The sequence below is a fragment of the Leishmania major genome, chromosome 19 (genome assembly GCF_000002725.2).
Source record: "Leishmania major strain Friedlin complete genome, chromosome 19".
Lineage (NCBI taxonomy): Eukaryota > Euglenozoa > Kinetoplastea > Trypanosomatida > Trypanosomatidae > Leishmania > Leishmania major.
The window spans coordinates 679,972-693,882 of NC_007260.2; the positions used below are offsets into that span (position 1 = coordinate 679,972).

The 13,911-nt window shown below is 59.8% G+C and overlaps 6 protein-coding genes and 2 non-coding genes across 8 annotated transcripts; all 8 read left to right on the forward strand.

Annotated features, from left to right (window-relative positions):
* Positions 1–447: 447 nt before the first annotated feature.
* LMJF_19_1590 (putative ATP-dependent zinc metallopeptidase) lies at positions 448–2,244 on the forward strand (the record flags this gene model as incomplete). The annotated part of the gene is made up of 1 exon (XM_001682696.1): positions 448–2,244. One exon carries the CDS (start codon positions 448–450, stop codon positions 2,242–2,244), a length of 1,797 nt encoding a protein of 598 aa, XP_001682748.1.
* An 832-nt stretch (positions 2,245–3,076) lies between these two features.
* Positions 3,077–3,577, forward strand: LMJF_19_1600 (conserved hypothetical protein; the record flags this gene model as incomplete). Its single annotated transcript, XM_001682697.1, has 1 exon — positions 3,077–3,577. One exon carries the CDS (start codon positions 3,077–3,079, stop codon positions 3,575–3,577), a length of 501 nt encoding a protein of 166 aa, XP_001682749.1.
* A 921-nt stretch (positions 3,578–4,498) lies between these two features.
* On the forward strand, positions 4,499–5,335 carry LMJF_19_1610 (putative protein kinase; the record flags this gene model as incomplete). The annotated part of the gene is made up of 1 exon (XM_001682698.1): positions 4,499–5,335. One exon carries the CDS (start codon positions 4,499–4,501, stop codon positions 5,333–5,335), a length of 837 nt encoding a protein of 278 aa, XP_001682750.1.
* Positions 5,336–5,803: 468 nt separating this feature from the next.
* On the forward strand, positions 5,804–6,730 carry LMJF_19_1620 (putative potassium voltage-gated channel; the record flags this gene model as incomplete). The annotated part of the gene is made up of 1 exon (XM_001682699.1): positions 5,804–6,730. The coding sequence occupies one exon, from the start codon at positions 5,804–5,806 to the stop codon at positions 6,728–6,730; it is 927 nt and encodes a 308-aa protein (XP_001682751.1).
* A 558-nt stretch (positions 6,731–7,288) lies between these two features.
* On the forward strand, positions 7,289–7,666 carry ATG8 (putative ATG8/AUT7/APG8/PAZ2; the record flags this gene model as incomplete). Its single annotated transcript, XM_001682700.1, has 1 exon — positions 7,289–7,666. The coding sequence occupies one exon, from the start codon at positions 7,289–7,291 to the stop codon at positions 7,664–7,666; it is 378 nt and encodes a 125-aa protein (XP_001682752.1).
* A 3,188-nt stretch (positions 7,667–10,854) lies between these two features.
* Positions 10,855–10,928, forward strand: LM5Cs1C2.6. The gene has a single exon (XR_002460231.1). It is a non-coding gene; the product is annotated as a C/D snoRNA (small nucleolar RNA).
* Positions 10,929–11,020: 92 nt separating this feature from the next.
* On the forward strand, positions 11,021–11,116 carry LM5Cs1C3.6. Its single transcript, XR_002460230.1, has one exon. It is a non-coding gene; the product is annotated as a C/D snoRNA (small nucleolar RNA).
* Positions 11,117–11,889: 773 nt separating this feature from the next.
* LMJF_19_1640 (hypothetical protein) lies at positions 11,890–13,911 on the forward strand (the record flags this gene model as incomplete). The annotated part of the gene is made up of 1 exon (XM_001682701.1): positions 11,890–13,911. One exon carries the CDS (start codon positions 11,890–11,892, stop codon positions 13,909–13,911), a length of 2,022 nt encoding a protein of 673 aa, XP_001682753.1.

Below are 13,911 nucleotides of genomic sequence, written 5' to 3' on the forward strand. Positions count from 1 at the left end.
GCTTCTTGACTGTCGATATGCTGCCTCACCTGCGTCCTCTCTTGCACTTCTCTCCCTTTCGCCCATCTCGTTGTGTGACTGTTGCGTTGGGCGACACCACCTCCTCTCCATGTCGTGAAACGCACGCAAACATCTTCGGCTTGACAAGCACTCCTCGATTCCCGATACCATTGCAGCAGCGAGGCCGACGCAGCAGCAGAGCGACCACAGCTCTTTTTCACATCACTCGATCTCCCTCCCGCGTCTTCTCATCTATTCCTATTGCTCTTAGCGAAGTCCGTCCATTTAGCGTGCGTGCGTTTGCGTACTGTCGCTGTCGCACGTACCATCTGTTGGCCTTCGCGCGTGCTTTCCCTCGCACGCACGCAGTGCTAGGCGGCTGCGCGGCTCAGCGGTGACTGCCCTGCCCCGGTCTCATCCGCGAGATTTCCCTTCTCGCTCTACACAATGGATCCTCTGCAACGGGAGGCGTCCAAGAACGGCGAGGAGGGGGCGGCGGGGGCAAAGAGCCCCTCCTACTTCCGCGGCTTCTTCGACGCAGAGAAGCGCCGCAAGGTGGTTAACCATGACCCTACCGTAGGCCAGGCCATTGGCGGTGCCGTTGTAATGGCACTCCCGGTGGCGCTCATCATCGCTTTGGTGATGCGTCGACGCGCGCGCCTCACCACTCAGGCGCCATCCGGCGCCGCACCGAAGGAGGGCGGCTTCTTCAGCGAGATGCAGAAGATGATGCGGCAGACCATGAACCCGATGGGTGAGAAGGACTTCAAGGTGTCGGTGAAAGACACGAAGTTTAGCGACGTCATCGGTGTACCAGAGGCACTGGCAGAGGTACAGCAGTACGTCAACTTCCTGAAGACGCCGCAAGTTTTCACCCGGCTCGGCGGCCGCCTACCAAAGGGTTGTATTCTCACAGGAGAGCCCGGCACCGGCAAGACGCTGCTCGCAAAGGCGGTGGCCGGCGAGGCGAGCGTTCCCTTCTACAGCTGCAGTGGTGCTGACTTCATCGAGGTGTACGCCGGCTCTGGACCAAAGCGAGTGCGCGAGCTCTTCGCGGCAGCCAAGAAAGATGCCCCGTCTGTTATCTTCATCGACGAGATCGACGCCGTCGGCTCGCGCAGCAGCGGGAACGGTGCGATGGGTCTCAGCAGCGAGGAGAATCGAACCATCAATCAACTGCTGGCCGAGCTGGACGGCCTGCAATCTAACGAGGCGGTCGTCGTGTTCGCGGCTACGAACTTCGTGGACAGCCTAGACAAGGCACTGCTGCGCGAGGGCCGCTTTGACCGCAAGGTCGAGATCCCGATGCCGGACAGGCAGGCTCGCCAGGACCTCTTCCACCACTATCTTACCCGCGTCGCCTGCGAGGATGCCGTGTCGCTCTCGAAGAAACTGGCCGAGCTGACTCCTGGAGTGTCTCCAGCCACCATCGCAGCCATTGTCAACGAGGGCGCTCTCAGCGCCGCCATAAAGGACAACGCCGTCGTCACCGCCGTGGACCTCCTCCCCGCGATTGACGACGTACTCGTCGGCAAGAAGCACCGCAGTCGCATGAGCGATGATGCTGCGAGAAGGGTGGCGCTACACGAGAGCGGCCACGCACTCGTGGCATGGCTGCTGCCGGAGCAGACAGACGTGGTCAAGATCTCCATCACGCCGCGCGGCCCCGCCGGGGGCTTCACCCAGCAGGTCGGCCGCGAGGTGTTGGACATGGCGACTGAGTTCTCGCTCTTCACGGACGTTTGCGTCATGCTGGGTGGGCGGCTGGCGGAGATGACGCAGCATGAGTCCCTCACCACCGGTGCTCAGGACGACTACCAGCGGGCGACTCAGACGGCCATTCGTGAGTTCCTTGCGTTTGGTATGTCTCGCCAGGTCGGTCTCCTCTCATACGAGCCGCAGCGACTCAGCGAGGGCCGCATGCACCAGAAGCACTCGGAGGCGGCACATAAGATGGCGGAGGAGGAGGCGGCCCGCCTGGTCGCTGCCGCGTCTGATCACGTGAAGATGCTCTTGCGCTCTCATGATGCAGTACTGCAGAAGCTAGCGGCTTCGCTCTTCGAGAGGAAGGAGCTGCTGCGCGAGGATATAGAAGCGATTGTGGGACCGCGCCCTGGAACCAGCTCGGCCGTGTCGGAGCAGACGCGTGCGGCGCTTCGCCGCTTCGTCGACGCGTCTGAAGCCGCAGCGCTGCAACGCCAGACCGCAAGAGAGGCGATATGTGCAACCCTTTCTACTGCGTAAGGTGGAGGGTGGGTGGGCGACACAGACACACGCATGCACGTGCAACTCCTGGTTGCTTTTCGTTCATGGCCACTTCTTTTCTCCGTATTTGCTGCTCTCTTTTCGGTGCTGATCAAGCAGTGCTGCTGCCAAGTGGGGCGGCGCTGCTGATCGCACGGAGTGCTCATCCCTGTAACTCACAGAGGTGTGTCGACATCTGCGGCCAAGTCGGTCGAGTTGCGCTGTTGTCGAGCGACGCTTGCTAGTTTTGCAAAGAGAGACAGAGGCCCACTGTGGCACGCCCACATCCACGTGAACACAGATGTGTTGGCCCCGCACTTTGCCAGAGAAGGTGGGGCTATTTAGCTTGGATCCGCATCTAAAGCACCCCTGGGACAGACTTGTGAGCGTCCCCGCTGCGTTGAGCGCGCGAGGAGGTGTGCCTTATCCTGCATAGGGCGGAGTAGCTGAAGGTGTTGTCACTGTCGCTTGCCCGTGCAGGTCAGTGCGCGGGCTCTTTCAGCGCCACTGCTGTCGATCGGTATCTGGGCAACAGCCTCGCCACGTTGACCCGCGCAAATCGCGCTGGTCAGCACCCTATATTGTTGTTCTCTGCTCCTTGGTTTCACGTTCTCACCCATCTGTTTGCCAGCTCCCTGCTTTCCTCCCTCTCCTGCCTTCTCGATCTTCTCTCCCACGTCGACATCCCAAAGCAGCGAAAGAGTAAAGTCAGACACGCGACACGTTTCCAGCCGCGTGCGCGTGGACGTGGCCGTGTGGTTTCTCTTCATCGCCCCTCTCCGCCGTCCCTGTTCATCTCCCGTTCCACTCATTCGCACTTAGCGTAGTAGCCATGCAGCAGCCACGCCCCGGGCCCGCCCAGGCGGCGCCTCGCTCTTACGACAAGAAGGCGTACCAGACCATCTACCCTCAGTACCTCGATTCCTACCTGACACCCAGCGAGGGCCGCCGTCTCACCAAGTCGCAGGGCGTCGAGCACCCGACGATGGAGGAGATCCTTCAGGCACTTAGGGTTCTAGGCTACAAGGATGTCATTGTAGATCCGGCCCGCTCATACCCGCGGAGTCAGAGCACCACCAAGTTTCCAATGGTGCCGCGCGGATGCATCAAGGTTGCCATCAAAACGCCGGTGGACGAGCACTACATCAAGAAGAGCGACTTTGACACACAGACGCGCAGCGCTGTGGTGAACAACATCGACACTAAACAAGAGCTCCTCCGTCGTGTCGCTGCACTCATCAAGGAAAAGATGCCAAATCGGCCGCAGCTGGCGACCGTGGAGGGCATCATCACTGCGTATAATCCCACACCGCAGCCGAAAAGCAAGAAGTAGCTGGTGGACCGACTAGACGGGTGGTGGTGGGGCACGCGGAACCGCATGTGTCTGCAACTGACACGCAGCATGGGCTCTCTTTCTCTCTCTCTCTCTCGTTCTTTCTGTCTCTCTCTCTGTGTGTGTGTGTGTGTGTATGTGTGCCGGCGCACAGGTGTGCCTTGATCTGAGTAGCGGAACTGTCGACGTCGTCGCTGGACGACAGTCAAGGTCGAACGAAGCGGTGAGGCAGGCAAACAAAAGACGAATGCACCTCGAACGCGCGAGCTCGTGAGTGGCGGCTCGGCACCTCAGCGGGGCGTTACGCCTCCTCCTCTCTCCAACCTCGCTTTGCAGGAGGGAGGGCAGGGGAGGGCGACAGGGGCAAACGCCGATGTGTCGAGGCACACCTGTGCAGCCTTTGCAACTCGGCTCGAGAGGGCACATGTGTTGGGGCAGCGCGTGCGGCTCACTTCTTGTGTTGTCTTCGTCGCTCCTGACACACTTGCGCTAGAAGACTGCGCCGGCGGTTGCATTCTCCCACCTCCTCTCTTCACGCCTCTTACCCGACTCCGTCGCTTACTTCTGCTCGCCTCCTCTCCCTACCTCGTCGCTTGTGAATCTCGCCTTCCTTTTTGTTTTGTCGTGTCTCTTGTTTTTTGTCTTCCTTTCTCACGCGTTTGCATGCAGGGTCGACAACAAGCGCGAGGCGCAGCTGACCTAGGTGTTCAGCCGACCTTCACGAGTGTTCTATTCGCCTCAACAGACTTCGCCGCCACCTCGCGCTCAACTGCAGGGCTTTACTCCTCGCAACAGCCACCTCAATGTGCACGTGCGTCGACACGGATGAGTGGCTTTCCTTTGTTCTCATTAGAAGACGCCTGCGACATCGAGGAGAGGCAGCACGGCGGAGCTGTGACGCTCTCCACTGCAGGCGGTGAGATGAGCGCACGACGTAGTCGACTCCGCCGCGTTTGGTGGCTGCCACACCAGCGCATCGTGGTGCTCAAAGACGTCGATTTGTGGGCCGAGGACTGCGTAACGGAGGGTGTGGATGTCGTTGCGGAGCGACTTTGGCGGATGCGCGTGGATGCGAGCCGCAGCGGGAGAGCGCAGTACTTGGCTGAGTACCTGGCCCTCCACGTCGACTCCTCGCGACACCATCAGTGGCTCCTAAGCAGCTACGGCCCTTCGCTGCGGGACGTGTTGCTCACTCCCTCCCTGATTCCCTTCACAGAGAAGCGGTGCAAAGGCGTGCTGCGCCGTGTCCTCCTAGCGCTCGATCAGCTGCACCGTGTGTCCATGTACGTGCACGCCGACGTAAGCCTCGGCAATGTCTTAACTTCACCGTCGAGCTGTGACGACGTTGTGCTGGGGGACTTGGAGAGCGTGAGCCCGATCGGCGAGGTGCCTAGTGGGTGTCTTGGGTCCTACTTCTTCATGGCGCCGGAGAGACTGGTGGACGGCGCACTACCTCTCGCCCCTCACGACGACGTTTGGGCGTTCGGCGTCGTTTGCTACAACTTGCTAACGTGGGACGTGACGCATCCATGGTGTGCTCTAGGGTCGGAGTCCGATCACTCGGAGAACTACTGGGCCTTCTTGGACCTCATGTCGAAGGCGAAGGACGTGCCGCCGTACCAGCTCTTGTTGCAGTCGCCACTGTCACGGTGCTCCAAAGAGGCGCTGGCGTTTGTTGCGGTATGTTTGAGTTGGGACCCGGCATGTCGCCCTTCTGCTGCGGAGCTGCTACAGCACAGCTGGATGCTGTGCCCATGAAGATCGTAGCGCACGTGTGAATCCGCTAGTGTGACTGACTTCACACGAATGACACGGAGAGCGGCGAAAACGAAAGAGGTGTGGGGGCATTCGATTTTGGGCCCACACTTTCCCACGATTCTCTTTGGCGCTGGTAGGCGTCTGGGCGGCGCGGCACCTCCCATGCTCACGACAGTGAAAAACTTGTGTGCCGCTCCTCACCATGCCTTGTCTCGTGGCATGCGGTCTCTCTGCGTATGCCTCTTGTGACGCCGCTGCCACCGTGCACCTGGGCAGCGATGTGCGCATGGCTGGATGCACTGTACTCTGTCTCTTCTGTTCAACTGCTCCCCCTACCGTTTTCCTCTCGCATCTCTGCCTCGTGAGCTTCCGTTGGCGTTGGTCGTGGCCACACGCACACCTGACACCCTCAACGCGTCGCGGCTTCAGGAGTGCGTGCGTCTGCTCCAAGCCCGAAAGCGACCGCAAATGCACCGAATCGTCAAGGTCAACGTCGGAGGGCGTTACTTTCAGACACGCCTCTCCACGCTGCTCCGCTTCCCCGACACGTCTTTTGCCAGGATGTTTGAGGGACTGGCATCGACGAGCGCCTTACCGCCCACTCTATCGCCGCCGCCGCAGCCCACAGAGAGCGAGGATGTGTTTGTGGATGCTAACCCCGACGTCTTTGAGAAGGTTCTGGGGTTTCTGCGCACCAACCGCATCCAGCTGCCCTTGAATGATGAGTGTCTGCGCGCAGAGCTCGTCCACCATCTCAATTCCTGGGACCTCATGCCGCATGCCTTCCCTGCGTCCGCTGCAGACGGTGCCGTGGAAGGGGAGGAGGCTCATCGCATCGAACTCCCCGACGTGTGCGTGGTGCAGCTGTGCGACCACATGCAGCACGACCAAGGTGTGAAGCGCCACGCCATGACTATCACCTACGGCGCCGACGGGTTTCAGCTGCGAAAACTCACTCAGATGATCCGCCGAGACCTGAATCAGCAGCTTTCCTCCACTTACTGGCAGTGCTACCAAACCAACGAGCGGGCGGCCTTCTTCGCGACCACCAAGGTGGCCAACGGCGCCGCGGACATTCTCACCACCTCCATCACGCAGCAAGTTGTCCAGCACACGGAGAGACTCGGCTACCATTTGGCCACCTCATATGTAACTCTGAGCCCCGATGTTGTGCACACGAGCGTGCGGATGCTCATCCACAACTTTATCTTTCGACGAGTGCGGCTCCCTGCGTTGGAGGCTGCAGATGAAGCGTCGCTGCTGGGCGATGAGGGGGACGAGGTGGAGACGTACCAGAACTTTGAGCCGCGTCCTGTGGGCCCGCAAAAGGTGCAGTGGGCGGACTCTCCATCGAGGCCGCCGGCACAGGACGTCTCCACGGACCTTTGGAAGTAACGTACGTCCAGGTGTGGATGCACGCGTGGGCGTGCGCGCGCGCACGGTCACCTAAGCTGCTCCTTCACAGTCGATGCATACTTATGCGGCTTCATAAACAAAAAGACCAGATGATGAAGTGAGAGGCGCTTTGCAGCTCTGCGCTAGTGAGGCGGCGCCGGCCAGTGCGTCAGCTGACAGCTACGCATCACCTGCGGCTCGGCGTGTGACCCCCGCCCTCCTCCCCCCTGTCGCCCAGTTTAGGTGTGCACATGCTTTGTGGTGTTTCGCTTCCCTCTACCGAGTCCGCATCTCTCCGCTCTCTCTGTCGAACGCTCTTCCAAAGAAGCACAGCCACCCATCACACACCCACACGCCACACTCGTCATCCTTTCTTCAACCCACTCAATCCTCTTCCATTTGCTGCACTGACACGCACGCTATTACGGCTACCCGTGCCAACGTCGGCGAGAGAACAACGAAAGAGGGCGCAAGCGTGCGCATACATCGCTCCGCTCTCTTTTTGGTGCCCCCCCCCCTCCCTCCCCCGCTCTGCACGTTTGTCCACGAAGCGTCAGCATGTCTTCCAGAGTAGCTGGGTCGTACAAGAAGGCGCACACGCTGGAGGCACGCCTGCGCGATGCGGAAAAGGTCCGTGAGCGTGCTCCCGATCGCATTCTCGTGATTTGCGAGAAGGCAGAAAACTCGCCCGTTCCTGATCTGGACAAGAGCAAGTTCCTGGTACCGCCGGACGCGACCGTTGGCGGCTTTCTTGTGAGCATCCGTCGTCGCATCACCATGGAGGCCGAGAAGGCACTCTTTCTCTTTGTGGGTGACAGCGTTCCGGCAAACAGCACTCTCATGAGCGACCTCTTCAATCGCTATAAGGATGAGGACGGGTTCTTGTACGTGACGTACTCTGGCGAGAACACGTACGGCGGGCAGGGGCTGCACTAGAGGTCGCGATCGTGCGTCGCACACCTCCACCTCAAGTTTTGCTGCGAGACACATTTGTTGCTGCACGTGTGTGCGCGTTCGCGTGTGTGTATCTGCCGTCGCCCGTGAAGGCGGAGACCCGTCGCTGCCGCTGTCCCTCTTGCTTTGGTTCCCTTTGCTTTTCTCCCTTCACGCGCGCGCGTTCTCTCTCCCCCACACACCCCCGCCTCCAGTGTGGCATGCATTTCTGCTTTTGTTTTTCCTTCTCTTTCTTGCGTTTGAAGTATCCCGCACCTCTGTCAGAGACGAACAACGCGCACGACACACACACACACACACACACGCGCGCGCACGACATGCATACGCCGATGTCCCTCTCTCTCTCTCTCTCCCTCTCTTCCTGCTCGCTGCTTGTTTGCCCACTTCTCTTGTTTCCCTCTTTGTATGTGCGTTTTGCCTTCCTTTACTCTCTTCGTCTCTGTGTAGGTGTGTGCGCTGTGCATATGATGGCGGCATCTCGGAGTGCGTATGTGCACGAATGCTTTCCTTGTCACGGTATCCAGGTGGCATAGGAGAGGGGGGAGGACTACATCGACTCTTCCGCTGTAGCGGGGGTATTACGGACGTGAGTTGTATGCCCTTGGGCATTGTCGCGGCGACTTGTTTTTCTACGTAGATGTTTTCCGCGAGCGCGACCTTCAAGAAATAGAGAGTGCTGACGAATCCGAGCACAGACTCGCGCACACTCACACGGTCAAGCGTCGATCGGCACCGGCAGCACTGCCGCCGCAACAGTGGGAAAGCGGGTGGCTCCGTAAGAGGGACAGGAGAAGGAGTAGTGCTGAATAAGGCGAGTGCAAACCCTGCGACCCGATCTTGTTCCATCACCGCGTCTCTCGCACGTTTCCTCAATCTTTTTTTCTCTTACTCTCTCTGCGTCGATAGCGCTCTTTGACTTTGTGCGCCATTTCGCCCCTCTCGCCGTGTGTCCATCGGCACATTTCATCATGTCTCTCTCCCTTGCTCGCTTGCCATCTTTGTCTTTTTCTGTGCTACCACTTTTCTTTTTCACTCCGTGTGCCCCTGTGCAGTGATTCTGAGGTGAACGAAATCACGTAAGAAACGAAAGAACGAGGTGCATTTGTGTTTGTGGAGCAGGAGGAGGAGGAGGAGGGGGGCATAGCCTCTGCTTACACCATCTCTGGAGCTGTAGTGCGTGGCGTTGTGGACTGCGACCACCGCTGCCGCCGACGCGGCCTTTCTGCTTCCCATGTAGGACTGTGCTGTATCCTCTGTTGAGGCGGCACAAGTGCTCCATTACCGTGGAAACGACCCCTACAGGGCGCAGAGAAGGGCAAAAAGCGGAGGAGGAGGAGGAGGAGGAGGAGGAGGGGGAGGAGGAGGAGGAGGAGGAGGAGGGGGAGGAGGAGGAGGAGGGGGGGGGTCATTCGCTGACGTGCAGGGCAGACGCCCTCTCGTGTAGCTTAAGAAGCTCTTCCTTCCTCATGTGTGTGCTTGGCGAGGTCGCACCCCAGCTGACGCTATTTCTCCTTTCCCTTTTCTCTATTGTTCTCTGCCTGATCCGTTCAGTCGCGGTGCGTGTTCGCGTCCACGACGCTCTCTCACCATCGCCGCCGCCGCCTCTCTACCTTTGTGTCCCTTCTTTCACCACTTCGCTCCTTTCACCCCCCGATTCAGGCACACACACACACACACACACACATGCATACACATGCATACACACACACCCACCGGCTTGAATGGGCGGCTGAGGCCTTTTTTGTTGTTGTCTCCTGAACATGTGCGCCCTGCGCTGACTACGCCGATGGGAGGGGCGGTTGCAGCAGGCAGCTGTTGCTCAAGTTGACGACTCACTGCCTCCTTGGTGGCCTTGCCGGCTGCTCTCCGGCAGTCTGGTTCTTTGCAAAGCCTACACTGCAAAACGTGAGTCCTGTCGGAGGCAGCGCGTGTGGACATTAGCGGGTGATTTTCCATCCTCTCTTGTACCATTAGTAGTGCTGCTTCGGTATCGCCGCGGCTCACGAGAAACGGGATGCCGTCCGCTCAGACGTGCGTCTTCCTGTGCTGCTTGTGGCGCATTTGATGGGTGGGGTTGTTGCTCACATAGTGGCGCAGCTGCTGGGTCCAACGGTGACGCTGGCCAGAATCATTGATTTCAACGCACCTCCACGGTTCCCCCCCACCGGTGCCGGATGTGCACCCATGGTAGACGTTTACGGATCCATCACTGTGGCCGAGTAGCAACCATCTGATGCTTGCCCAGCCTCTCCCCCTGCTGCTACCTTCACTAGGCTGACCAGCAGCGAGCTGCTTTACTCCTGGACCTTGGGCAACTGCGCCGTACGGGACTCCTGTTGTCGCGGTAAGACCCACCTCATTTCTACAACTTCTGGGGAGGTACACTTATGAAGCACGCCACGACGTATCCATCGGTGTGGCGCAGTGTGTACACCGTTTCCGCCTTCAACACGCTCGCCCCCTCCGTCTGTGGGCATTTGACTTCACACGGCGGCGTGTTACTTGATCCTTACCCGATGGTGCCGGCGGCGCACTTGCCTGTCCCATCGTCGCTTGAAAGTTTCGACGACACGCGGGGTATGGCAGAGGCGGTGCTAGACATTGCAGATGCCCATGGCGATGATACTGCGTCCGACACTCCCTTGTCTCCTGCAGCGTCGTTTGCCGCTTACCGTAGGTCCGGCGCTGTGGAGGCGGTATGTGCGGCCACGCGTGGCCGCTGCCCTGCACAGCAACTTGCACCTATCGGACCTGCACCTACACACGCGCACTGTGCTGCCCCTTTGAACTCTTCCACTCGTTTTTCATAACATGCGTGCTTGACGGTCTTGCATGGCAGCCAGGAGGAAGAGGAGGGAGGGGAGTAGCGGTAGAATAACGGACGCATACGGTAGCGAGCGCTTCGTCGCCGTACGCGTCCGCCATGCGCGGCTCAGAGGCGCAGTTTCTTTGCTGTGACGCTCGTCTTGCCTCGGTACGTGAGCAGAGCTAACTGCTGACCTCTTTCTTCTGAAGGAGATGGCAGTACACACACCTCAGCTAGGCGCCATCTGATGTGCGAGCGTCTCGGTGAACCTTTGTGAAGTGCAGATACGGATAAAGCTGAGGGGAGGACTGACAGGATAGAAATGGCTACTGTGGACTCGCGTAGGGACTCTCTGGACCTGTGCACAGATGATGATTGACTGTAACATCACAGACTTTGAGTCGCGATGATAGCAACCATGTCGCCCCAGTCTGACGTGCGCCGGCGCCGTGCACGCCGTGTGGGTGTGCGCGTGCGCATCTAGAGCTGTGCCTGTGTGATGTCGCGGGGGCCGTGCGTGCCCGCCGCTGCGCGTTGACATGATCGACACCTAGGCTGATGTAAAGCCGTCGCAGATGGACGTTGAGTGGCGCACGCCGTGAAACCAACCCCGCCTCGTCTGATCGCGCGCACTTCCTCCTCGCCTCCCCTCTCGCGCGGTATCTCTGTCCTGTGTTGCGGCCCCGCCACCCGCGATGCCTGCTGCCGGGGCGCGCGAGCAAGGGCGCCTGTGCGAGTGAGTCGATGCGCGGGTGTGGGTGTCGTGTGAATTCTATCGGTTGGTGCGTAAACGCTGTTGCTGCTGTTGTGCTTTCGCTTACTGTTTGTCAGGTTTAGGGGCTCCTCCCCTTCTCTGACGCAGCGTGGTGGTAGGTGAGGATGGGACGAGAGAGAAGGCCTGTGTGCGTGCGATGAGTGGGCGAGGGAGGGGTGCTGCAGCGAAGAGCTGGGGCACGGTCTGCCATGGAATGCTGGTGATGCGCGGGGGACCACCAGAAGGAGAGACAAACGGCGCTGTCCGGTGGAGGGGCGGTGAGGGAGGAAGCCGTCGTGGATTGCCGTCGACGGTTGTGATGAGACTCTCAGCTACCCGCTCTCGGTACCTTTTCCCGCAGATGCTCACAACGGCAAATACCGTAGCCGACCCTCGGGGTGCTTCATGACTGCTTCGGCAGACGTATATGTACAGGGATGTCTGCCTGCCCCTCCTTCATCGCCTGGTGGGTGGGATGCTGTGTCTCCCGCCCTCCCTCAACTTACTTCGCCATCTTGTGCACTTCTCACGTTTGTCTCTTTCTCTCTCATCACACCGCACCAGCCGCCGTTCCCTATCCGCTGTCTTTATCCTGTCGCTTCCGGTTCATCACCTCCGCACCGTCGCCGAGAACCTCTGCAGCCCATGCTGCATCATCGTCACACACTACCGGAGTCTCTCTTCCACGTCTCGTATGAGCCCTCCACATCCTCCTCCACCTTCGTGACCGAGGCGCCGACGCCCATAGACGACGTCGTCGCCGTCACATCTCAGCGTGGTGACTCGCCGTTGTCGTCCTGCGACAGCCGAGATGCTCCACGCAGCCTCGTTCCCGGGGACTTGTCGATGCATCGTAGCTTCCTCTGCTACGTCTGCTGCGAACCTCTTTTTCGGGCAATGAGTGACGGTGTGTGCGGTCACCATGTGTGTGAGGCGTGCTGCTTAAAGATGAGCGTCAGCGGTACTGCCACCTGCCCTCTGTGCGGGTGGAACGGGTCATGGTCAACGGACGCAGCGTACAGTGAGTGCGTGCGCGACGCGGTCGAGGCGCGCTTGAAGGAGAGTGCCGTTGTCCTCCTCCGCGACGCCTACCCAGCGCTCTCGAGTGGCTGCGTTGGCGATGTGGTGGACAGCTGCTTCGATCGCTCGTGTCTCACAGTGGACCTGCACCAGGCACAGCAGTATCTTGCGGCGGTGCCTCCCGATGGAGTCGGCGCTGTCTGCACGTCGCTGGCTGCGCCTGATAAGATCCCTAACAAGGCGGCTGTCTTTTCGCTGCGCGTCGAGGGCCCGTGGCTCACTAGCTGTGACCTTGTGAGGAGGTTCTTGCAGCTGCAGGTGCTTGTCTTGTGTGACTGCGCAGACCTTGTCTCACTTCGCGGAGTCGAATGCGCGCCACTGCTGGAACGTCTCACTGCGGAGCGCTGTGGCTTAGTTGACACGTTGGGGATCGACGCGTGCCCATGTCTTAAGTCCCTGCAGCTTCGCGAATGCCCTCGGCTGTCACACTTGGGGTGGAATCAGATACTTAACAGCCAATCAAGCCTCCAAGAATCTAGCGGGCAAGATGGCGGCTGTGCGGCGTTGCTCAGTGTGAGCGTTTTTCGCTGCCCCGCCTTCCAGGGCATCGGCCTCCTCTCCGCTGCTCCGCATCTGCGAGAGTTCCGTGCGCAGCGTGTTCGCATCAGCAGCCTGGACGCATTGCGTGAGTGCCGCCACCTCGAGTTGCTTGATGTTGGAGGGTGTCAGCAGGTGTGCTGCATTGAAGCCCTGCGAGGTGCGAAGGCGCTAAGGTATCTTGACCTCTCCAACACGGCTGTCTCCGACATCGGTGCGCTCTCACAGTGCACGGCGCTCGAGAGGGTGAACCTGAGCGGGTGCCTCCGGCTGCGCTCTCTCGATAGTCTTGAGTGCTGTACGGAGCTCAGAGAGCTGCAGGCGTCTCGAACGAACATTGAGACGCTGATCGGTCTGCGCCTGTGCCGTGCCCTCAAGAAAGTGGATGTCAGCGGCTGCGCGGCGCTGAGGGACGCCGCGGCCCTCACGCATCTCTCCCAACTCACACATGTCGATCTTTCTTTCACGGCGGTGGATGACGTCAGCTCCCTTGCCTACTACAGCGGACTGGAGAGCGTCCGTCTGCGCGGATGTCGGTACCTGCGAGACTACTCACCACCTCACAACCTCGAGGATGCGCCGCCGCTGCGCTCTCTCGACCTCTCCAACACAAGTGTCTGCAGCATCTCCGAGTGGGGTCGTTGCCCACCGAGGTTGGAGAAGCTCCGCATGAACGGCTGCACGAGGCTCTCCGACATTTCGGTTCTGCAGTCTTCGACAGGGCTAAGGATCGTGGACCTCGGGAACACGTCGGTGCACAGCATCTCGCCGCTGATCTCGTGTGCACCCGCTTTGGAGGAGCTCCGCATGCACGGCTGCACGGAGCTCTCTGACATCTCGGTCCTGCAGTCTGCAAGCCGGCTGCGGGTGGTGGATTTGGACAACACCAGTGTACGGAGCGTGTCGCCGCTGCGGTTGGCTGCGTCGGAGTTGGAGGAGCTTCGCATCAATGATGTCACCTACCAGGGCGAGGTACCTATCTTCCAATCCACTGGAGTGCAGCGGCGGTGTAACATGATAAACACTGGCGCGTCGAGCCGATCACTGTGA